This window comes from Eretmochelys imbricata, chromosome 2 (genome assembly GCF_965152235.1).
Source record: "Eretmochelys imbricata isolate rEreImb1 chromosome 2, rEreImb1.hap1, whole genome shotgun sequence".
NCBI lineage: Eukaryota > Metazoa > Chordata > Testudines > Cheloniidae > Eretmochelys > Eretmochelys imbricata.
In genome coordinates, this window is record NC_135573.1 from 121962988 (window position 1) to 121987234 (window position 24247).

The window sequence follows — 24247 nt, forward strand, 5'->3', positions numbered from 1 at the left end:
GGGAGGCCATGCCCCTCTCTATGGTGCCTCTGTAGGGGTCAAGTTCAGGGGAAATTATCATTGGCGGCTCGAGCCCTCTGGCAGGATGGAGCACCGAACAGTTAGGTACCCCTGGCCCGCAGTCTGGGCAGACCAGAAAAAGACTCAAGGGGCCCTGGCCCTCAGGTAGGGTGGGGTGCCAGACATTTAGGGGGCTCTGGCCTGCAGTCAGGACAGACAGAAAACAGTCTGACATCCTAGCTCCGGGGGATGACAGACAAATGCAGGCCTCTTTGGCCTGAGGTGGGGAGGCTGCCACCCCGGGGTGGTGTGGCAGGGGGACCTGGGCCCACACAACTGCACCAGGTCCCAGCTTAGGGCCTGTGAAAGTAGAATGAATTATATTGAAATTATAATTCATTAAAGAAATGCTACTTGAAGGGTTTGTTGAAATATAGTTGTCAGGAAGAGAAACATTAAGGTGTGTGAGACAATGGGGCCTCAAACTAATTAACTTAGAGCTCCTACTGAGCTAGGAGATTGGTAAACGTTAGTATGCAAATAAGATATGTATGTATATTTGTCAGTTTCGGCTTCCTTTTGTCTCTTATGTTAAATTGGCTTTGGCTTAGCTGTATAAATAAGTTAGCTTGAGCCTCAGAGAGGGGCTCACACATCTGGGTGCATTGGCAAGGTGCTTTGCTAATAAACAGAGCGGTCCGACAAATTCTGTGGGTCCTGAATCTGACTTTGACAGGCCCTAGCAGTGGCAGAGTGTTCTGCCATAGAATCAGCGGCGATCTGCCTGAAACATGCTGACCTAATTTCAGGCCACAATACAACCGGACTCTTGTCTGATTCCTACGCTCCTGCTGTGCGGTACCCAGGTCTTGGGGTTGTCATCCATCTCCCTGGGGCAGACAGTTAATGGCAGCCCTGACAGCTCTTTGGCATCCCCCACACCCGGCAGTTTTGGAAGTCCTCCAGGACTTTGGCAATGTAGTGGTATCCATTAGGCTTGAGCTCCAGCCAGGGCCGGCTCTACACTTTTTGCCACCCCAAGCAGCACGCCGAATTGCCACCTGAAGAAGGGAGCTTGGAACGCTGGTGCCTGGAGCTGGCCCTGACTCCAGCAGCAGACAGGAAGACATCCTCCTCCGGTGGCTCAGGCCCAACTGAGCTTGAGGGTCTGCCCTTTGTACTTCTGGTTTCTGTTCCACCCTTCTGTTTCCAGCAGCATGAGCATGAATTCCCTGGTGCTGCCCACCAGGGCATGGCCTGGGAGTCTCTGGGTCTGTTTGGGAGGGAGGCCACGCCCCCTTGCTACACAAATGCATGGCTGGAAACTAGTCTATCTTACTGTGTGTTTAGCATTGCTAGAATAGATGTTAAATTGATACGAATGTGCTTAATGTTTAGACCTGATGAAATGCTTGTAGGATGCTGCATGTATTGATCTCACGTGTAACATCTGTAGCCCATGCTATAAAGTTATATTGAATGTTTGTATTGTAAACCCTCTGTAATTGTGTAACACAACAAACAGGAAAGCAGCATTAATTAGCATAAAGTGCTGGTCCTGCCCACAAGAAGACGCCCGGAAACCAGATGAGCCATTTTGAAACATCAAAGGACAAAGACTTTGTTGATTGCCTTCTCCCCCTACCCACCCATGAAGAGGAGATTGGTACTGACCCTTATTTTATCAGTTTGAACTCTGGGGGAAGAGAATAAAAATTCCTGACCAGAAGAAACTTTATCATTATGCTGTTTGGAATTTGGAGAGGGCAATATTTCTAAGCATAAGCAAGGGATTCCCCAAGTGGCTTAGTTTGGGCTGGCCCTAAATGACATACAGAGCTTGCATATAGCATCTACTGACACCTTTTGGAATGTGTGTGTTTTCCAGCTTTAAGCTTGTAAATAACTCTTATTTCTTTTCTTAATTAGTAAATCTTTAGTTAGTTTATTACAGGGGTATCTGCAAGCATTGTCTTTGGTGTGAGATCTGGGGTGCAACTGAGCTGAAATAAGTGACTGGTAGTAAGGTGAATATTGCTGTGATTTTTGGTGTAAGGGACCATCTGTCACAAAGGCAGGCTTGCCTGGGTGGCAAGATAGACTGGCGTACCCAAGGGGACTGTCTATGATTCCATGGTAAGGCTGCTATAGTGCTTGTGGAGTTCACACTGGTTACTGAGTTGGTGAAATCTAATTATAGAATGTATAACCAATTTGGGGTTTGTGCCTTGCCTCTTGACAGTTTGCCCTGAGGTTGGCATTCATGGTAGTGAGGCACTCTAGACACTTTGACACTCCCCTCCAGCCCTACACATGCCCCACTCTCTTTCCGCAGGTTAGTGATAGGCACGCTCCAATAGACCTCCAAAAGTTCCCCTGGAATGTCCAGCCCCTGATTTGCCCAACTCTTGCAGAAGTCACAGATTTGCTGCTCCCAAAGAAACTATACACCCGAGCTTACCAGTTTCCCATTGGGTCCCTGGTCAGTTTATTAACACACACCACTTAGATATGTTGATAGTGAAAACAAGTAAAAGTTTATTTAACAAAATATAGAGATTTGAGATGTAGCCAGTCAAAATATTGGAAACAAATGGTTAAATGTAAAATAAAATCATAACATACATTCTAAAGCCTAGATTTAATTACCAATTTCCCGTCTAATGAAGTTTAGCTCACCCAAAACCTTTGCAGTATTTTTCAGCCAGATTGGCTGTGACCCTCCCTTCATAAGACAGAACACACTGACAGTTTGTCTCTGTGGTGAAAGATCCAGAGTGTACCTCAGTACTCCCAGCTATACCCCTGGAATTTATTGTCTTTACTCATAAACAGGATACCCCCCTGCTGCTTTTGTTTTTTCCTGCAGCTGTCTTTTCTTGTCGAATTCTCAATCTTCTGATTAGCAGCAGGCTCAGTAATGCAAACAGGCCTCCATTGTGAAGCGGACAATACACAAAACACACATGATCAGACAGAAAAAGATAAAGAGCTATTACCTCCTGCCTGGTCGCAGCTAAGTCATGTCACATCTTGGTGACCTGCCTTACCTTAAGAAGATAATTTTCAGTATAGATACATAACTTTTTACAGATTATCCTTACATATATTTCACAAGGATCATGATGACCAGTGGGCTACTGGTTCCCAGTAGACACCTTACATGTCACCCTTTGTTGAATTATTGTGCATACACTTGACCGACGGGATCTCCTGGCATCAAGAGGTCCCTATGTCACATATGTTGTACAGTGTTGTAGTATTATATCCACAGAGCCATATTCAGCTGGTCAACCCATAACACTCCTCCAGTTCTCTGCTGTATAACCACCCAAGTTCGTATGGAATAAGCATGCACACAGGGTGGAAAATAGCCTTGACAGTTAGTGTTTCTTATTAGCAGCTGTGTCAGAACTGCTGTGGTTTTGAATAACTAATTAAGGCAATATTTCCCCAGGCATATCCACTGCATTTTATACCTTCTGAACACACAAGAAATCTTCATGGTGATTTTACTTTGTTTCCAAGGGTTAAGCAACTCTGTTAGTTATGACAGGTTTCAGAGTAACAGCCGTGTTAGTCTGTATTCGCAAAAAGAAAAGGAGTACTTGTGGCACCTTAGAGACTAACCAATTTATTTGAGCATAAGCTTTCGTGAGCTACAGCTCACTTCATCAGATGCATACCGTGGAAACTGCAGCAGACTTTATATATACACAGAGAATATGAAACAATACCTCCTCCCACCCCACTGTCCTGCTGGTAATAGCTTATCTAAAGTGATCATCAGGTTAGGCCATTTCCAGCACAAATCCAGGTTTTCTCACCCTCCACCCCCCCACACAAATTCACTCTCCTGCTGGTGATAGCCCATCCAAAGTGACAACTCTTTACACAATGTGCATGATAATCAAGTTAGGCCATTTCCTGCACAAATCCAGGTTCTCTCACTCCCTCACCCCCCTCCAAAAACCCACCCCCATACACACACAAACTCACTCTCCTGCTGGTAATAGCTCATCCAAACTGACCACTCTCCAAGTTTAAATCCAAGTTAAACCAGAACATCTTGGGGGGGGGGGTAGGAAAAAACAAGAGGAAATAGGCTACCTTGCATAATGACTTAGCCACTCCCAGTCTCTATTTAAGCCCAAATTAATAGTATCCAATTTGCAAATGAATTCCAATTCAGCAGTTTCTCACTGGAGTCTGGATTTGAAGTTTTTTTGTTTTAAGAGAGCGACCTTCATGTCTGTGATTGCGTGACCAGAGAGATTGAAGTGTTCTCCGACTGGTTTATGAATGTTATAATTCTTGACATCTGATTTGTGTCCATTTATTCTTTTACGTAGAGACTGTCCAGTTTGACCAATGTACATGGCAGAGGGGCATTGCTGGCACATGATGGCATATATCACATTGGTGGATGTGCAGGTGAACGAGCCTCTGATAGTGTGGCTGATGTTATTAGGCCCTGTGATGGTGTCCCCTGAATAGATATGTGGGCACAATTGGCAACGGGCTTTGTTGCAAGGATAAGTTCCTGGGTTAGTGGTTCTGTTGTGTGGTATGTGGTTGTTGGTGAGTATTTGCTTCAGGTTGCGGGGCTGTCTGTAGGCAAGGACTGGCCTGTCTCCCAAGATTTGTGAGAGTGTTTGGTCATCCTTTAGGATAGGTTGTAGATCCTTAATAATGCGTTGGAGGGGTTTTAGTTGGGGGCTGAAGGTGATGGCTAGTGGCGTTCTGTTATTTTCTTTGTTAGGCCTGTCCTGTAGTAGGTAACTTCTGGGAACTCTTCTGGCTCTATCAATCTGTTTCTTTACTTCTGAAGGTGGGTATTGTAGTTGTAAGAAAGCTTGACAGAGATCTTATAGGTGTTTGTCTCCGTCTGAGGGGTTGGAGCAAATGCGGTTGTATCGCAGAGCTTGGCTTTAGACGATGGATCGTGTGGTGTGGTCAGGGTGAAAGCTGGAGGCATGCAGGTAGGAATAGCGGTCAGTAGGTTTCCGGTATAGGGTGGTGTTTATGTGACCATTGTTTATTAGCACTGTAGTGTCCAGGAAGTGGATCTCTTGTATGGACTGGACCAGGCTGAGGTTGGTGGTGGGATGGAAATTGTTGAAATCATGGTGGAATTCCTCAAGGGCTTCTTTTCCGTGGGTCCAGATGATGAAGATGTCATCAATATAGCGCAAGTAGAGTAGGGGCTTTAGGGACGAGAGCTGAGGAAGCGTTGTTCTAAATCAGCCATAAAAATGTTGGCATACTGTGGGGCCATGCGGGTACCCATAGCAGTGCCGCTGATCTGAAGGTATACATTGTCCCCAAATGTGAAATAGTTATGGGTAAGGACAAAGTCACAAAGTTCAGCCACCAGGTTAGCCGTGACATTATCGGGGATAGTGTTCCTGACGGCTTGTAGTCCATCTTTGTGTGGAATGTTGGTGTAGAGGGCTTCTACATCCATAGTGGCCAGGATGGTGTTATCAGGAAGATCACCGATGGATTGAAGTTTCCTCAGGAAGTCAGTGGTGTCTCGAAGGTAGCTGGGAGTGCTGGTAGCGTAGGGCCTGAGGAGGGAGTCTACATAGCCAGACAATCCTGCTGTCAGGGTGCCAATGCCTGAAATGATGGGGCGCCCAGGAGTTCCAGGTTTATGGATCTTGGGTAGTAGATAGAATATCCCAGGTCAGGGTTCCAGGGGTGTGTCTGTGCGGATTTGATCTTGTGCTTTTTCAGGAAGTTTCTTGAGCAAATGCTGTAGTTGCTTTTGGTAACTCTCAGTGGGATCATAGGGTAATGGCTTGTAGAAACTCGTGCTGGAGAGCTGCCGAGCAGCCTCTTGTTCATATTCCGACCTATTCATGATGACAACAGCACCTCCTTTGTCAGCCTTTTTGATTATGATGTCAGAGTTGTTTCTGAGGCTGTGGATGGCATTGCGTTCCGCATGGCTGAGGTTATGGGGCAAGTGATGCTGCTTTTCCACAATTTCAGCCCGTGCACGTCGGCGGAAGCACTCTATGTAGAAGTCCAGTCTGCTGTTTCGACCTTCAGGAGGAGTCCACCTAGAATCCTTCTTTCTGTAGTGTTGGTAGGGAGACCTCTGTGGATTAGTATGTTGTTCAGAGGTATTTTGGAAATATTCCTTGAGTCGGAAACGTCGAAAATAGGATTCTAGGTCACCACAGAACTGTATCATGTTCGTGGGGGTGGAGGGGCAGAAGGAGAGGCCCCGGGATAGAACAGCTGCTTCTGCTGGGCTGAGAGTATAGTTGGATAGGTTAACAATATTGCTAGGTGGGTTGAGGGAACCATTGCTGTGGCCCCTTGTAGCATGTAGTAGTTTAGAAAGTTTAATGTCCTTTTTCTTTTGTAGAGAAGCAAAGTGTGCGTTGTAAATGGCTTGTCTAGTTTTAGTAAAATCCAGCCACGAGGAAGTTTGTGTGGAAGGTTGGTTTTTTATGAGAGTATCCATTTTTGAGAGCTCATTCTTAATCTTTCCCTGTTTGCTGTAGAGGATGTTGATCAGGTGATTTCGCAGTTTCTTTGAGAGCGTGTGGCACAAGCTGTCAGCATGGTCTGTGTGGTATGTAGATTGTAATGGATTTTTTACCTTCAGTCCTTTTGGTACAATGTCCATCTGTTTGCATTTGGAAAGGAAGATGATGTCTGTCTGTATCTGTGCAAGTTTTTTCATGCAGTTGATAGATTTCCACTCCATACGGCTAAATGCACTGCCTTGCATAATGACAGGTTTCAGAGTAACAGCCGTGTTAGTCTGTATTCGCAAAAAGAAAAGGAGTACTTGTGGCACCTTAGAGACTAACGAATTTATTTGAGCATGAGCTTTCGTGAGCTACAGCTCACTTCATCGGATGCATACCGTGGAAACTGCAGCAGACTTTATATATACACAGAGAATATGAAACAATACCTCCTCCCACCCCACTGTCCTGCTGGTAATAGCTTATCTAAAGTGATCATCAGGTTAGGCCATTTCCAGCACAAATCCAGGTTTTCTCACCCTCCACCCCCCCACACAAATTCACTCTCCTGCTGGTGATAGCCCATCCAAAGTTATGCCACTTGGGATAATGACCCAATTTGTCCTTTTTGTTTTTCATGCTCTCCTTAGTGGTTTTTTTTTCATGCAACAGGTAAAAACATATGGTGATAATAATATCTTACATGTATATACACGAAGGGTATGTCTTCACTACCCGCCAGATCGGCGGGCAGCGATCAATCCAGTGGGGATGGATTTATCGTGTCTAGTCTAGACGCAATAGATCGACCCCCGAGCGCTCTCCCGTTGACTCCTGTACTCCAGCACCGCAAGAGGCGCAGGCAGAGTCGACGGGGGAGGGGCAGCAGTCGACTCACCACAGTGGAGACACCACGGTAAGTCGATCTAAGTAAGTCGACTTCAGCTACGTTATTCACGTAGCTGAAGTTGCGTAACTTAGATCGATTCTCACCCCCGCCCCCAAGTGTAGACCAGGGCTAAGATCTTTCATTCTTGTTAGAACACTTGACAAACTTTGGGACTGATCCTGCAAGGTGCTGAGGATGCCCTGAGATGGACAGGATGCCCTCAACTCCCACAGGGGGATGAAACATCCCAGTGGTGGACTATAGGCAACTGTTTAACAGCGCCCAAGAACTCTGGACAACAGTTTCTTACAGCAAGTAAAAAATACAGGATAAGATTCTTTGGACTAGCTGAGGAATACTTAGTGCAAATGTGGGGAGGGAAGGCACAACAGAAGTGGACAGCAAAGATGGCTTTAAGCTATTTTAGAGGATTTTTGATCTGGGGTGGGTGTGTATCAACTTGGCGTTAGGCACAGGATCGAGCAGCCTGAAGGCTGCTCTCTCTTACACCAGCTGTCAAAGGCTTACAGAGTCAAATTCAGTAGCCAGGGATCACCCAGACACACCTCTATGCTAGGGGAATGGTATAGGAACTGTAACCGCAGCCCATGCCACCAGAGCAGTGCAAAGAAGCCTTAACAGTCTGGAGAATCTGGCCCACTGCGTCCCAATGAATGTGCAGGGGAATTCAGGCAGGGAGAATATATTGAACTCAGCTGGAACCTGGCCAGGACTTAAATCACACTAATTATAGGTTTAAAATGAATATAACACACCCACTTCCTCCAGTCCTGAGAACACTTCCATAGAAGGGTGTTATGTCTAATTTGTGCTTTTACAACCTCAAGAGAAAGCTACTTTTAACATGTGAGATTAAACACTTAGAAGCCCTCGCAGCTCCCTACCTGGAAATCAGAGGCTTAGAAAAAAACAGAATTAAAGACAATAGGGGTACATTAAAATGCTTAGGAATAATGAGAGTGTAGTTGTAGCTGTGTTGATCCCATGATGTTAGAGAGACATTACCTTACCCACCTTATCTTTTATTGACCATCTTCTGTTGGTGAGAGAGACAAGCTTTCAAGCTTACACAGAGCTCTTCTTTCCCAGACCTGGAGATAAGCTCCATGTAGCTCCAAAGCTCGTCTCTCTCACCAACAGAAGCTGGTCCAATAAAAGATATTACCTCACGCACCATGTCGCTCTAGGAATAATGACAACATTTTAAAAAATTACTTTAAATCTCTTTATGGAAGAGCAGTTGTTAAAAGCGTAACGTGGTCAGTTTAACAATTCATACAGCTCACCCTTTTTTGTTACTGCTGTTTATATAATCTGCATCTTGATACGGCTGAACTGTTTCTGTCCTGGATTTTTTTTAAGGTTTAAAACACAATTATTTGAGCTCCGTGTTCATCTGGGTGTGGAAGGTGAGCACACACGTGCTAGAAGATGGGCATGATTCTCAGGGCTGCTCCAGCTACTTCACACTGCAAAGCAATCCGAAACCTGGTGGAACTGATTGAATGAAAAGGTAAAGATGTTGTGAACCACCAGATATACCATTAGCCACCTCTTAGAAAGTAGAATCTCTGCGCCTTACCTCAAAGACATGTTCTTATTCTCACCATCTAAGGCAGGCGATTAGGTATATGCTATTATCTTTAGGTGAGTTTCTCAACACCAGATTTTTTGCAGCTCTGTGTCAACTGTAAACATTCACTGCTCCAAGCTGACAGTTGCTGGCACACTAAACTTGCTGTAGCCTATTGTATTTTGCTGCTTTAGGCAACTGCCTCTTCTACCAGTGTGGTGGAGACAGCACTGACTGCATCTGAGCTGTGGCAGGGGTGAAAGGGCCTGCAAAACACTCCTCCATTCTGTAGATTAGGAGGGAGTAGCCCTCGCTAACTATCCAGAGCATAGATCCTCAAGCCCAACCTAGTCCTCTCTCGCTGGTCAGGAAGTGGGCCCTTAGGCCATGTCCCAGTGGCCTCTGTCTGAGAATGCAGGGCTAACAGTTGGGAGAACTACGAGCTTGAGCAGAGAATGGTAGGGAATAGAGTAGGTGGGTTAGGAAGCTGGGATCAGTTCCATACATTTTGATGGTGGAAGAACAGGGGAAGAAGGGAGATAATGGGTAAGTTACATAGCTGATAAGGAACCTGCCAACTATGCTCCTAACTCATATTACAGGAGAACTTTTTTTTTATTTTAAAAAACATACTTTTAATTTTTCTATTCATTAATGCTGTTTTGGTCCTTCCACCTGTAACAAGCTGGTTGTTACTTGAGGTAACTAAGGCAACCAGATGTTCTAGGTGGAGGGACCAAATAAATAGCACCAATACCAATTTTTAAAGGCTCGAAAATAGCTTTTCTGTAGAACTACTAGAGGCATGTGCAGAATGCACAACAATCCTGCCTCACATGCTAATGGTGAAGATGTTCAGCTATCCCAAATTTAAGGTTATGAAGGCCTTAGTTGTCTCTTTTGTCATGGGTGGGGTCAGGCATCCCACATTATACATTAGCAATACTGAGTGCAATCCCCTGTCAGCTGCCCAGGAGCCACACATCAGAGCTCCTCTCACGGTACATGAGGGAACACAAGTAGTCATGATGAAATGGCAGGAGAGGCAGGAATTCCTTGTGTCACAGGGTAGCTGGACCCTGACCTGTGACAGGCTCCACTAAAGAGAATGAGCCAACCCAGATCCACCTATGCATAGTTAATTTCCTAAGTAGTTAGGCAGCAGTCAATTAGGTAAGGCGCTCCTGGGCCTAATAAAGGCGTATGAGGGCTCAGTTAGGAAGCCCTAGAACAGAGGTAGCTTCTGCAGAGACCAGCTTCTCAGGGGAGTGAGTTAGAAAGCTACTCCCAGTGGTATCTCCCTGGAGAAAAGAGGTTCTTTGAGAGATGGAACAGGTCCAGAGGGAAAGCGCTCCCAGGCAAGGGACCAAGCCTCCCAGGAGAATGAACTGTGTGTAGGATCTTTGGGGTGCTTGTAGAGCCTTGCTTTGCAAAGAGTGATGCACTGTCAGGGGTGCGATCCATCTGAACACCCGAAGCTCCAGGCAGAGAATTCAGGCTGCAAGTGCTGTGTGGCTACAGGGGCAAGACGTAAGACTGATTAACCCAAGGGCAGAGAGTTTCCAGTGGAATAGCTGTTGGCAGCTTTAATTTTTGTTTTCATTTTGTCCTTTCTTGTTAAATAAATTAGAGCCTCCAAAGAGGGTGTTCTCTTAATACGACAAAGGCCTGCTTGGATATGTTTACACCCTGGCTGAGGGGAAACTGAGGCAGAGGCTTCTCTGCAGGGTGACACCTGATCATACAAGGGGGCACAGACTGCTGACCTCCAGGCCTTTATACTCTCTGTCCTTCCAAGCAGTTAGAAGGGAAAGGAAGAAACTAGAAGATGATGCTGAATGGAATCACAGAAAGCCACAACATAATCACATCGTGAGGTTACACTGCAGAGCTCCTGTCATCATGTTACATCAATATTTGATGATGTTGAGCCTTAACAACGTCATGTCACTAAACAGATACAGCAACACAATGTACAAATGCCACTCAGTGATTATTTTGTTGCTCTCCAGGACTCTATTTGAAGATGAAGCAGTTCTCGCAAGGTTAATTAACACCATTGGAAAGAGTGGCTAAAGAAGACTGAAACACAAGAAGGAGCTCTCAGCAAACCAGCCAGCCAGGAAGAGGCGCTCTCCCTAAGCTTAGTGCAGCACCAGCCAAGAATGACATGGAACTCTCCCTTTTAAGAAGTAGAGAGGCTGTATTCCCCTTCTTCTCCCTTCCTTTAACCGCTGGTTATAAATGGTGTATACATAGTCAGTGCATATCACTTGTCTGTTAACCTAGCTCCACTTTAACAAGAGTTAGTTTAGAAAACTTTAATGCTAGTACAATCAGTCTTTCACTTCAGAGGTTTAATTTCCAGTGGGCTCCAAAGCAACACAACCAATAATCTCCTTTTCAGGTTTTGTGTCTACCAATTGAAGGTCTGCTCTTATAAAGTGCTTTTCTAAAGGGTACATAGGGCTTGGCTGTGCCCCAGCCTGGTTGGGCCTTGCGTGATAATTTTGCTTGAAGATACTACTGCAAAGCATCCGAGAGATCACTTCTACATTGCAAGAAAATTTCATAGCTCGTTGGCACATGTGTGTGTGTACAAGGATGCAGAGGTGGGCATAATCTTTGTATTGCTAAACTGAAGATGAAGTTAAAGAGGATGAAGAATGTCAGAGACTGTGCATTAATAGTGAACAATTAAAAGATCCAAGCACAAAAATTGCTTTTCAGCTTGAACTAAAGAATAGGTTTAGTGTTCTAATGGAGTTAATTGAAGAATTTAAGATTGATTTAGGAGATACTATAGTGGAAGAAGTAGAAAAGCCATCAATAAACTCAAAAATGGGAAAACAGCCAGAGAGGGTAATATTACTGGGGAGCAAGTGATGAAACATCCATCCAGAGTTACCTTGTATTTTTGAATAGAATATCGAATGAAGAAAAGAACCCAATCCAGTGGAAGAGAGATCTTATAGTAAAATCCCAAAGAAGAGTGACCATGCCAACTTCAGTAACTGGAGAGGAATCACATTATTCTCAGTGCCTGGGAATATTATGTTCAACATCATCCTGGAACATACCAAGAAATAAAAAGATTTCCAACTTTGAGAGGCACACAGAGGGTTTAGACTGCTGAGATCATCTGCATATTGTTGATCTCACAGGCATATTATCGAATAAAATGCAGAGTGGCAAGTACCTCTTGTGATAACTTTTATAGATTTCCAGGGAAGTCTCTGGAAAATTATGGCATGCTATAGAATACCATCAAAATCATTAGAATTGTTTGACGGGTTGTTGACAATGTCAAGAGGAAATTAACTGCAGAAGGCAACTGAGAAATATTATGGGCAAATGATAAAGTACAATTGGATGACCTTGTTTTTGCTGGTGGCATAGTGTTGCCCAGTTCCGCACATCACTTAATGGAAGAAAAGACCCAGCTTTTGGCAGACACAGAAAAACAAGTTGGTTTGTTCTTCAACAAGGGGAAGACAAAATATATTTCAGTCAATGTTTCAAAAGCAGCCATCAGAGAAGACGGAGAAACATGAGAAGAACATTATCTGGGCAGCGAGATGTGCAATGATGGTAATACCGTGCTAGATATCCAGCAATGGATAGCAAAAGCAGCAAACAACTTTCATAAACTTGAAAAGATTTGGAAAGGAGCATGATCAGCACTGATACAAGACTAGAATTTAACACTAGCATCATATCTGTCCTCTGTTACAGAGCACAGTCATGGAAATCCATAACAGCAATTGATAAGAAGATCAAGTCATTCCAAAGTAAATGCCATCAGAAGATTTTCAGAGTTCACTAGAAAAAGTTCATTACAACATGGAAAATTCTCACTAGAGCAAACCAACTTAAAGCATCAAATATAGCAAGATGATGATGATAGCTATATTTAGGACAAGCTTTAAGGATGCCACATACACGACTTCCATGGCAAGACACCATCTGGAAAGAGAGAAAGAGGACTACCTCAAAAACATTATGTAGAATCTTATTATGTAGAATTATGTAGATAATTATCATTATGTAGAATTTAGAAAGAAGCTAAATCCATCAGCATGATGCTTGGAAGCCTGAACAGACCAGCACAAGATGGAAATAAATGACACAAACTGGTGGACACTCCATGCACCTGAGAGTGCAGAAGGATAAAGAAGAATTATTATGCCCATTTTGTGCACACAATCCAAGGCCCCACTGGCAGTGATTGCTTTGGCTGACTACCTTACTTTAAGGCCATCAGCATCAGTTTGTAAATTATTATTCCTTCCAGTTACAGTGCAGCTGGGTTTTCTTTGGCAGTTGTTTAGGCTCAGTGGTTGAGAAATTTCAAAGCAGCCAAAGGGATTTAGACACATCTTCCACTATGTCTAAATTCCTTAGATTGCTTTGAAAGATCTCAGCTAGTGTATTTATACAGCTTCTTCAGACTTTGTGGCTGTAGATACCTTGATCTTTTGAAGAAGTGTGCATTTTAAATTTTTAGCATGTGCTCAGAACAAAGGCTAAGGAAGATATAAAGACTGCATTTTGTACAGCTTTAGACAATATCAGTGCTGGGGAGGCTACAGGAGACTTGTAGAATTCAAGGCCAGAAGGAACCAATGTGATTATCTAGTCTGACCACTGGCTGAGAATTTTTGCGCTATGGACAGAAAGATGAGGTTATCCTGGGCTAAATATTTGTTGAAAATGCGTAACAGGTGCCGTTCAGATGCCATGCGCAGCAGGTCAAAGTTCTATGCTGAGGCAGAGCAGCAACCTTCCGTTTTCTGTAATGAAAGTATTTATTTATTTTTAAAGTTTACATATTGTTAGAAAGCGTTATGAAATAAGAAATCACAGATGCACAAGTTCCCATCTGGCTCCACCTAGTGGACCTGGTTGCAACTGGGAAACTGAACGGAGGGTGAGCAGAGAGAGTATATAGTACATGAGGCTGGCAGTGTAATACACTTTATTTTGAAATGTGGCCATATAAATGATAAGCTGCAGTGGGAAGTGAGGTGCACTGGTTGCATTTATGCCCAACTCATAAGAAGTATATGATATTTAGGATGTCCATACGTCCTGGTTTGGCCAAGCAAAACTGAACATTTGTAAAGTTTGCTCTTGCCAACTGATGATCAGTTGGCAAAAACAAACTGGACAAATGCCCAGTTTTGCCAAAAATGTTGGGTGCACCCCTCCTAGGGGTGCGTGGAGGAACGCTCGGGGGGGTCTAGGGCAGGGGGGCACCCTCAGGCCAGTCCTGGGGGGAAGAGGGGAGTGCCACCCTTGGGCCAGCCCCATATGGTATCCTGTTTTCACTTTGGGAAATATGGTCACCTAATGATATTGCACATGTTGTATTCACATTGTAGCAGAGAGAGCTGAAGTACTATTGAGCAACAGAGAGTGAAGATAGTTCATAGAAATAATAGAAATGGAGGACTGGAAGGGACCTTGAGAGGTCACCTAGTCCAGTCCCCTGCACCAGGGCAGGAATAAGTATTATCTAGACCAGCCCTTACAGGTGTTTGCCAAACCTGTTCTTAAAAACCTTCAGTGACAGAGATTCCACCACCTCCACAGAATGCTCCAGTGCTTAATTACCCTGACAGTTAGGAAGTTTTTCCTAATGTCTAATCTAACACTCCCTTGCTGCAATTTAAGCCCACTACTTCTTGTCCTGTCCTCAGTGGATAAGGAGAACAAGTTGCTATACCTAGCAGATGCTTGTTATGAATATACATATTGGAATAAAGTAATAATAAATTCATATCTCCACCCTTCATTTATAGACCTCAAAGTGCTTTACAAATGACTGTAAATATCAGAGCTGGTCAACTTCTTTTTTTGACAAAGAATGCTGGGAGACAATTTGTGTTCTTGTGGATTTTTGAAAAATTTACAAATGAAAAGTTTTGAATTTTTGTTTAGTTTTGGTGGGGAAAATCTTTGTCTTTCTCACTTTCTTATTCTCCCCTACCCCCCTCTTTCCAATGAGGAAAAAAAGGTGGGTGGACAAAAAAGGGAGAGAAAGCGGAGAAAAACATTTTTTCTCACTTTTCAATTTTTCAAGTGGAAAGAAGGAGAAAAAATAACAGCAGTTAGAGCAAGTGTGTTTTATTCCCACTGAAAGAAAACAAGTGTTTTGAAATATTTTTAAAATTTTTCAAAAAAGTGTTCTGAAATTTTTCATGAAATGTATTTACTTTTTTTTTTTGACCATCACTTATACTTATCACAATCCCTATTTTACAGACAGGGAAATTGAGGAGGAGAGGTGAAGTATGAAATCTCTCTCTTTCTGTAGCTTGGTAGAAAACCATGTGGTGCTCTGCTGTAGCCGTGCAGTATACCCCTCTGTAATTGCCAGTGTAGAGATGCACCACTGAGCAAGAGGCTTCTGGAGTCATTTTGTCACACTGAGCTCTTTTTCCCAGCATGGAGGAGGCTGGGGTCAGGACACCAAGCTCTCTTAGGATTGTGTCATTAGTAGCTTGCTGGACCAGAGCCGCCTTTGTGCTCATAGAGCAAGAAAAGGCATTGTGGTTCTGGAAGGGATTACAATGAGGGTGAAGAAGAGACGCCTTGAACACTCATGTAGGTACTATTCTAATTTCCTGCAGACACAACTACACAAGACTGTTAAAGACTGAAAAAAAAATCTCTCATATCACTGATAAATGGAACAAAAAGTAACCTGATTGTTTTCTCATAGCAACATCAAATTACAGATCACTTAGTTTTATCTCAGATGGGTGAGTGAATCAGTCACCACATACCACTATGACCTCTGTATTCACACTTGAGAAGGGAACGACAAGTTTCCTAAGAAAAGTAAGAAAGAAATGAGTGTTAATTTTCAGCTTGAAAAGTAATCAGATGTTGATTACAAAAGTAATCCTGAGAACTAATTACTTTTGCTGTAATCATTTACTTTTGAACTCCTGCTTATGTATGTACGGTGATGAGTCCATTACAACTCCATTGGGTTCCCGCTAACAGGCACATTCTAGTAAAAATAAAGCAGTGCAGAGCTGTGTGTGTGTGTCGTGTAAAGGAGCAACATAAGGGATTTAATTCATGTAACACTAGGTGCTGGGTGATTATTCATTTGTGCAGCTGTGCTTCTGCAGCATTCTTCCCCTTTTAATTTGCAGTGCGCTGTGTTCCCAATGAATAAAAACAGGTGACTAAACTGTGCTTTGAGAAATGTTGATTTTGGTTTTGCATACACAGCAAAGCTGCGTGCGGTAGCAAGATATAAACTTGTTTTATTTTATTTAATTAATAGATGCAGTAATAGAATTCAGGGATCTCAATCATGTAGTGGGGATTTTAGCAGCAGTTCTATCATGCAATGCCATTATTTGCGGTGTGGTTATTATTCCATGCATTTCTGAAATGTTTATCAGCCTATGAGCTCCTTTTATGTAGTTTAGAAATACAAATTATCCCCAAATTTGGACAAGCCTGTCCTTCACCAATTTCTGGCAAATAAATAAAAATAAATGCATACTGTAAGATATAAAACAGTGGCATGAAGGAGTGCTGTCCATCAATTAAAAAAAAAAAAAAGGAAACACAAAAGCAATCAAGTTGTACAGCAGATATTTAAAAATACTTAAGCAAAATCTTGTTTCTGCCGCTGCATTATATGGAGAACCCCTTTTAAATAATAATATTTAGCTGTCACATAGCACTTTTCATTCATAAACCTCAAGCTGCAGGACTGGGACTATAGTGGATATAAATAGAAGGCAGCTGTCTTGAATAACTCCTGAAAAGGAACTAAACTCTGTCCTTCCCACCATTTGCCCACTTTGAGCTAAGTACTTCTTCCTCTATTAGCTGCACCAATTGCTGATGGGTGGCAAATTCTGTAGTCATCCACTAGCCATCACCTTCAGCCCTCAACTAAAACCTCTCCAACGCATCATCAAGGACCTACAACCTATCCTGAAGGACGACCCATCACTCTCACAGATCTTGGGAGACAGGCCAGTCCTTGCTTATAGACAGCCCCCCAACCTGAAGCAAATACTCACCAGCAACCACATGCCATACAACAAAAACACTAACCCAGGAACCTATCCTTGCAACAAAGCCCGTTGCCAACTGTGTCCACATATCTATTCGGGGACACCATCATAGGGCCTAATAACATCAACCACACTATCAGAGGCTCGTTCACCTGCACATCTACCAATGTGACGTATGCCATCATGTGCCAGCAATGCCCCTCTTCCATGTACATTGGCCAAACCGGACAGTCTCTACGTAAAAGAATAAATGGATACAAATCAGAAGTCAAGACTTATAACATTCAAAAACCGGTCGGAGAACACTTCAATCTCTCTGGTCACTCAATTACAGACCTAAAAGTCACAATATTACAACAACAAAAACTTCAAAAACAGACTCCAACAAGAAACTGCTGAATTGGAATTAATTTGCAAACTGGACACCATTGAATTAGGCTTGAATAAATACTGGGAGTGGATGTGTCATTACACAAAGTAAAACTATTTCCCCATGTTTATTCCCCCCCTACTGTTCCTCCCATGTTCTTGTTAACTGCTGGAAATGGCCCATCTTGATTATCACTACAAAAGGTTGTTTTTTTTCCCCCCCTCTCCTGCTGGTAATAGCTCACCTTACCTGATCACTCTCCTTACAGTGTGTATGGTAACACCCATTGTTTCATGTTCTCTGTGTATATAAAATCTCCCCACTGTATTTTCCACTGCATGCATCCGATGAAGTGAGCTGTAGCTCACGAAAGCTTATGCTCAAATAAATTGGTTAGTCTCTAAGGTGCCACAAGTACTCCTTTTCTTTTTGCAAATTCTGTAGTGTTTACTCAACAGGTGACCTGCTCTTGTTGTGAAATTCCTCACACTTCCTATTTTATCAGACTGCCAAGAAATGTGTCACCAGTATTTTTGTCAAATACCAGATTAATAACATGTAGTATGTATTCTTGAAGCAACTTTCTCATGCAAAGATTTTGAATTAATTTTACCATGGATTTTGGCTCTGTGTAAAGCAGCTCTGAATTCTGTTTGTTTTGGATGGCATTGAGAAGATGGATGCCGTTCATTCTGTGTGAATGAATGGTTGTGGTGGTGTACAGCACAAGAATAACTGCTGGGGAGCTGGTTACAACAAGGATGTCCCCCAATATGGTTAAAACGTGGGTCTGTTTTGTAGCATGGAGAGCAGCTTAGTTGCTCAGATACTGTGTTGAAGAGCACACTATAGGAACTCAACTGATAAGTAAAAATGACTTTATATTAAGGATGCTCCCTTCAGAGATGCCACAACCGCTCATGACACCATAGTCAGTCTCTGTCCAAGGTTGTAGCATTGTTGACTCAAGGCCACTATAGGGTGGACAGGCTCTGTGACCCCATGACATTTTTCAGAGGGGGAGGGGTTTGTCCTAGTGTCCATGGCCAAAAATTTCCCTCCCCTGCCCAATGTTGTATGTTGAATTGCTGGTGCACTCCCAGCCCAGGAGCACTGAATAGGTACATAATTTGCAATGCATGTCAGAATCCTTCAAGGCGAAAGATGTAATAGGTAGCATCATAGGGATAGATGCTATATAGGCTACTTTAGAAATAAATGGGAATTGAATGTCTACATTCCTGGGTGACTTTGAAAATCCCACCTGTGAAATATACTCATCGCTACTTTTGCAAAACTACCCTTTTTATTATCTTATGTTTTCTTGCATTATAATAGGTATTGGGGGAAGACACACCTTTTGTTAAATCATATCTATGGACAAAGAGGTTAATTAGTTTCTCTCAGCAACCAAAAGCCTTCCCTGTAGAAAAGAGTGAAGCAGGAGTTCAGATTAGAGCTTCACGCAATCAGTGAATTTAGAGCACACCTGCATTATGAAAACAGTCATGTGAGAGACCCAATTATAACACAATTGACCCTGAGATGGTTAAAATATAGTTTCTTCTTGTAGTGTAGATAGGAGCTCACCATGTCCAGAGCTGTAGCGGTAAAGTTCTATCTATACCAGAAGAGGGAACCATGTGATAACTTGGTCCTAAGGATGGCTGCTTTCACAAGTACTCCTTTTCTTTTTGAGGATACAGACTAACATGGCTGCTCTCTGAAACCTGCTTTCATACTGTAGATGGGGCTGAGAGACTTTTATGGCAATCTGAGGTATGGCTTAGGATGCAGCAAAGTAGTTCAATAAAGCACTGATCCATTCACTACCTCTCAGTGTTACTGCACTGAAAAAGGAGTGGCATATTGAAGTTATAATTGTCTCAGCAGATGACATTTCCTAGATCTTAATTATCAGCTGGGAGGCTTAATGGTCCAAGATGCAGTTGACTCCATCAATAACAATATTTTGCACTTATATAGCACCTTTCGTTTGAGGACCTCAAAGTGCTTTACATATATGAATTGTTTAAGCCTTCCAACACTCACACAAGTTAGGTGAGTAGTAGTATCCCTGTTTGTCAGATGGTTAAATTGAAGCACAGGGTGGTCAAGTGAATTGCTCCTAGTCAAAAGAGTAGGTCCATGGCAGAGCTGGGCATAGAATCCAGAAACCCTGACTCCTGATTCTCTATGTATGTCACTATACTGTGCTGGACAGCTTTACCTCCCCTGGAAATACCAGGGGGATAGGTTGTTATTACTTTTATAAGATTAAAAAATAGGTGCATTGATTTTTTTTTAGTTGATGATAAAGTTTCAACTGCTATCTACAGTGCATTGCTAGAGAATTATAGTGGAATGCTAAGTCTATTATAGTTAAGGTTTAGACCAGCTTTCTTTTTAAAGCTCCACTCTTCTAAGTGCTCTAAAATCTGCATGGTTACTCAGATAAATACTCTGCATCTTAGCCAATCAGATATCTAGAGTCTTCACTCAGCATTCCATTCAGTTTATAATACATATTCGACTTACAAGAAGGAATCGTCTGAGATGACACAGACAAAAATATCAACTTTTAAAATTAAGAGCCCCATTTTTTACTCTCACACTGCCTTGAACTACAGATGAGTATAAAGGTGTGAATACTAATGAGCTGAGATCTAAAAAGCTGAGATTTCTTTTCTTTTCTTCCTTTCTTAAGGTATGACTGTGCCCACTGTCAATATACAGTTCCACAGGTTACCCAGTGCTGTCCCTGTGGGAATCACCAGGGGACAGGGTGACAACCAAACAACAAAGGTCCCATAATGCCTAGGCAAACTAGTGAGAGGATTTTTATATTCACATTTGAGTTTTTGGCAAAATGACATTGGAGGATATAATGATGTCATTTAATTTCCTCCATGTAATGTAATAAAAGCCTGCTTTTGCTGAAAAAGATCTTTAGGAATTTATTATCATCAGTTATTTGTATTACAATAGCAGCCAGAGCACCAATCAACTTTGGGATCATAATATGTTAGGCCCCATTGTACAAACACATAGTGAACAACAGTGCCTGCCCCAGAGTGTTTACAAACAAAATGACATAGATGCAGAAATTACTTTAGGGTCAGTGACTGAGCAGCAAGGCAGGGAACCCAAGCAGCACAGAAGAATGTTGGTAATCATGGAGTGGATACTTCACTTTGGGTTCAGTCTGGAACAGGGAAAAACATTGTACTTTCTGGCATTTTAAACTTCCCATAATGGAGTCATAGCAGCACCCAGGGTGACACACCCATTTTTCATACTTATGTTTGAAGCTCTTTCACCCTTTATTTGAAGAGATTGTTGGATTCTTCTGGTGAAATCACGGTGCCACTGAAATCAATGGTAAAGCTCCCATTTACGTCATTAGAGCCATGATTTCACCCCCCTCTTTCTAGCCCTCTCCCTTCCATTGCGGCACACGCAAACAATGGAAAGAGTGGTAACAGAGAGAAGGGAAAAGACAGTGGTTCAAGAAGGGATGTGTGTGTTTCAAGCCTCAAAGCAGCTAATTTGCCAAGGACTGAGTGGAGGAATTCTCCTTCTCTGCAGAATTCAGCCAACCCAGATCTCTAAACTAGAATTTTCTCACATAGGTTTTCTTTTAATTATTTTTTTAAAAGAGGGCTGAAAAATGTGTGATCTCCACCGTCGTGCAAGCAATGTGCAAGGTGGCTACCCCCCTTTCTTTTCATCTATGAATGGGCATCTAATGATGATGTGACATTCAATAAACTGCCTGCTTACAGGATTTTAGGTGCTCTTCACCTACAGAAATGTTATTGCAAACTGGAGCAGCTACACAGCAGGCTGGTGGCTTTAGAGCTTTTCAGAAGAAGATCCTTCCTAACAAGAAGTCTTCAAGTAAAAGATGCTCCTCCTGGTGGATAGGTGGTTCTCACTCTAATCAAGAGATCTGTGATCATGTGGATCATGGAAGTGCATAGTTCATCTTCACATGAGGCCAATAGGATCATTACACAGTGACACTCCAGGTGATAAGGCAGAATTAAATCTAGATGGAAGGTTCTCATGGCAAATGCAAGGGAATAGAGAAAGAGAAAGGCCATGCACAAAGGCTTGGCTTAATCTTTCCCCAAATTCTTGCCTGGATGTCATTAGGGAAAAATATTGGTCAATACTTATGGTCTACCTTCTGAAATATTAATCATAATTAGTATTTGTACTCTAATAGCATTCACAATAGGCTAAGTGTTGTCTACACACACAGACCCTGTCCCAAAGAGTTTACAATCTAAATTAATTAAAGTCTTCCACTTTGTGTCCCAAGGATAAGGGGATGGACAGCGAGTCTTGAACAATCTGTACAATTGTAGGGAAGTAGATTTCCTTCCCATCAGATATTTCTGCAATGATAGCAGCTTTACACTTGTGTATGTCTCCACTAATAATTTCCACGGTGATAGCATCACAGGCATTTGTCGAGGAATTGTCGGTTCCATTTGATGAAGTCCCCAAGAGACACCAGGAATAATAAAGGTCTCAGATCCAATGAACCAGTCATGGCAACCTGGCCTCTGAGCAGCTAACACAACCCTGTAGACAATTAATGCCATTCACTGGCTGATATACAGTCCCTCAGTATTAATGGTGTTTCAGTCAAATACTAAGAGTGAGCAAACAGCTGTTGATTCCCATCAGTGCAATGCTTTCTCTGAAAATTGTCCTGGCTTTCCCTCCTCTTGCACAGGTTGAAAGGCCCCACTGTGACACCACTTCCTGTCCTGACTGTCTTGGTTCTCTTCTTGAACCACAGGCCCTGGCCTTCTCTCATATTCCCCTGTGCTATTTAGTCCTTCGTTCTCTGCAGGGCAGGCTGGATTAGCATCAGCATATTTTTCTTTGTAATGTTGGGTGTTGCCTGCAAAAGTCTCGCAGCGGTTCAGGTTTTCCTCTTGCACTGGACTCCCCACATTCTCATCAGCTGTTCCAGTAGCTGTTGTCCCCTCTTGGGAGTTTTGACTAACATAGACAACAATTATATCGCCCTTAAAATTCATTACTTGTCCACTTGATATAAATGTAGAGTTACTGTTTCCAGTCACATTTCCTAGGGAAAGGGAGGGGGGAAAAGCATATATGCGTGATTAATATTTTCTGTCAGAATTTTGTATCATGAGATGAATATTTAGCTGAGTGAATTTGATTCCTGTTATTTTCCCTCCCAGCACCAAACCTGTCATCCAAGTGTGTCTGGCTGGGATAATAGGAAAATTTCTCCCTTTAAAACTCATCACCTGGAGGCAAGAGAGAGACCTTTTGCTATATACTCTCCCCCTCCAGCTACCTGCAGCAAACCCTTCAGGATCCTGAATTTGCTCTCAAGTACACAAACCCAAATGCTCCACACATAATGTGTGTGTAAAATGCTCATTGTCTGTCTCTCTGAATATATATCTATGTCTTAGATATTCATAGATTACCAGTCACCATAGTGATTTTCAAATGTTTGAAACTATTATGCAGACAATGCAGTAAGTTTAACTAAATAAAATTTGAAAGACTTAAAAAGGTTATTACCGAGCCATGGATAACAGACTTTCTAGAGTCCAATAGTGTAGAGTGTATGGATGGGGCAATCCTAGGAGCACATGAGATTATACTCTGTGACCCAGATCCTGCAATATGGTCAGTGACTTTAATGGGGCTCTGCATGGGCACAGGGATCCACCCATGTTGAGCACATTGCAGGATCAGGGCCTGTATCACAAAATCCTACTAGAATGATAATAGAAACCTCTTTTAAAAGGTTTGGCCATGAGGTGTGCATGGCAGCCATAGGTGAGTTTACATTATGAGCTCGATCTTGCTGTCATTGAAGATAATTAATAATTTTGCCATTAACTTCAATAAGAGCAGGATGAAGCTCTGAAATTTCAAAATTCATACAAGAGTTATGGGAAATGCTGGGAAGAGTTAACTTTCCCTCAGTTCAAACAAACAAAACAATAAAAACAGTTTTAGCTGAGTATTATTAGTGCTCTGTCTCTCTAAGATGTATTCTTCCTACTACAGATTACTTAATCAGTTTTTATGGACAGCTTCTAGAGATTTTTAGAAATTCATGATGTTTTATTGGCATTTTTTAATACTTTAAAATCAGCAATTTTTATAACCCTGTCACTGCAGTTATTCATTAATGTTAAAGAGGAAAGCACATACAATCACTCTTTATTAGCCATGGCCTAGCCCAGAGCAACCTGGTGTTCTCAGTAAACAGTCATGTTTGTATGCCATGACTGAATTCCAGTAAATGATGATGAATTCTCACAGGAGTACATCTATCACACAGTTTGGCGGCACTTGGACTTCTTTTTTTAAAAGGCTCACTTTAGCAATATTATTTACTTTAACTAAAAACCACTACACTACTTCTTTATTTCTTTCCAATTATCGTTGATTATCATGTGACTAAAAGTTCTCTCCTTTAAGCATTGCCTTATTTCCTGCCTGAGCTGTTTCTTTGGTGAAGGCCCAATCCAGGGTCACAATTCCCTGCCATCAACATGATGCTGATGTCACAAGTGCTGGATTTGTGGTTAGACTAATAACCCTTAGCATTTCCGTAGTGCTTCCTACATCCAAAGCACTTCATGAACATTCACCAGTGTTTATTGGTAGAACAGCAATTTTAGCTAAATTACATGAAAGTTAAATAGAAGTCAGTTAATGCTTAGCTGAATGCGATATGGGATTCTTAACTGCTTGTTAAAGATGCCAGGTTGATAGAAGAGGTGAATACTGAAATCCTCTTTCTCCAGAGAGTGGTAATGAAAGCTGTCCACTTTGCTCTACCAA

General features: G+C 42.4%; 1 protein-coding gene across 1 annotated transcript in view; it reads right to left on the bottom strand.

Annotated features, from left to right (window-relative positions):
* Positions 1 to 21442: 21442 nt before the first annotated feature.
* Positions 21443 to 24247, bottom strand: part of TNFRSF11A (TNF receptor superfamily member 11a) — a 34560-nt gene continuing 31755 nt past the window's right edge. The window contains exon 8 of the mRNA XM_077809146.1: positions 21443 to 22499. Within this exon, the coding sequence (XP_077665272.1) occupies positions 22087 to 22499 (413 nt within the window). The 3' untranslated portion in view covers positions 21443 to 22086. The remainder of the gene's footprint in view (positions 22500 to 24247) is intronic.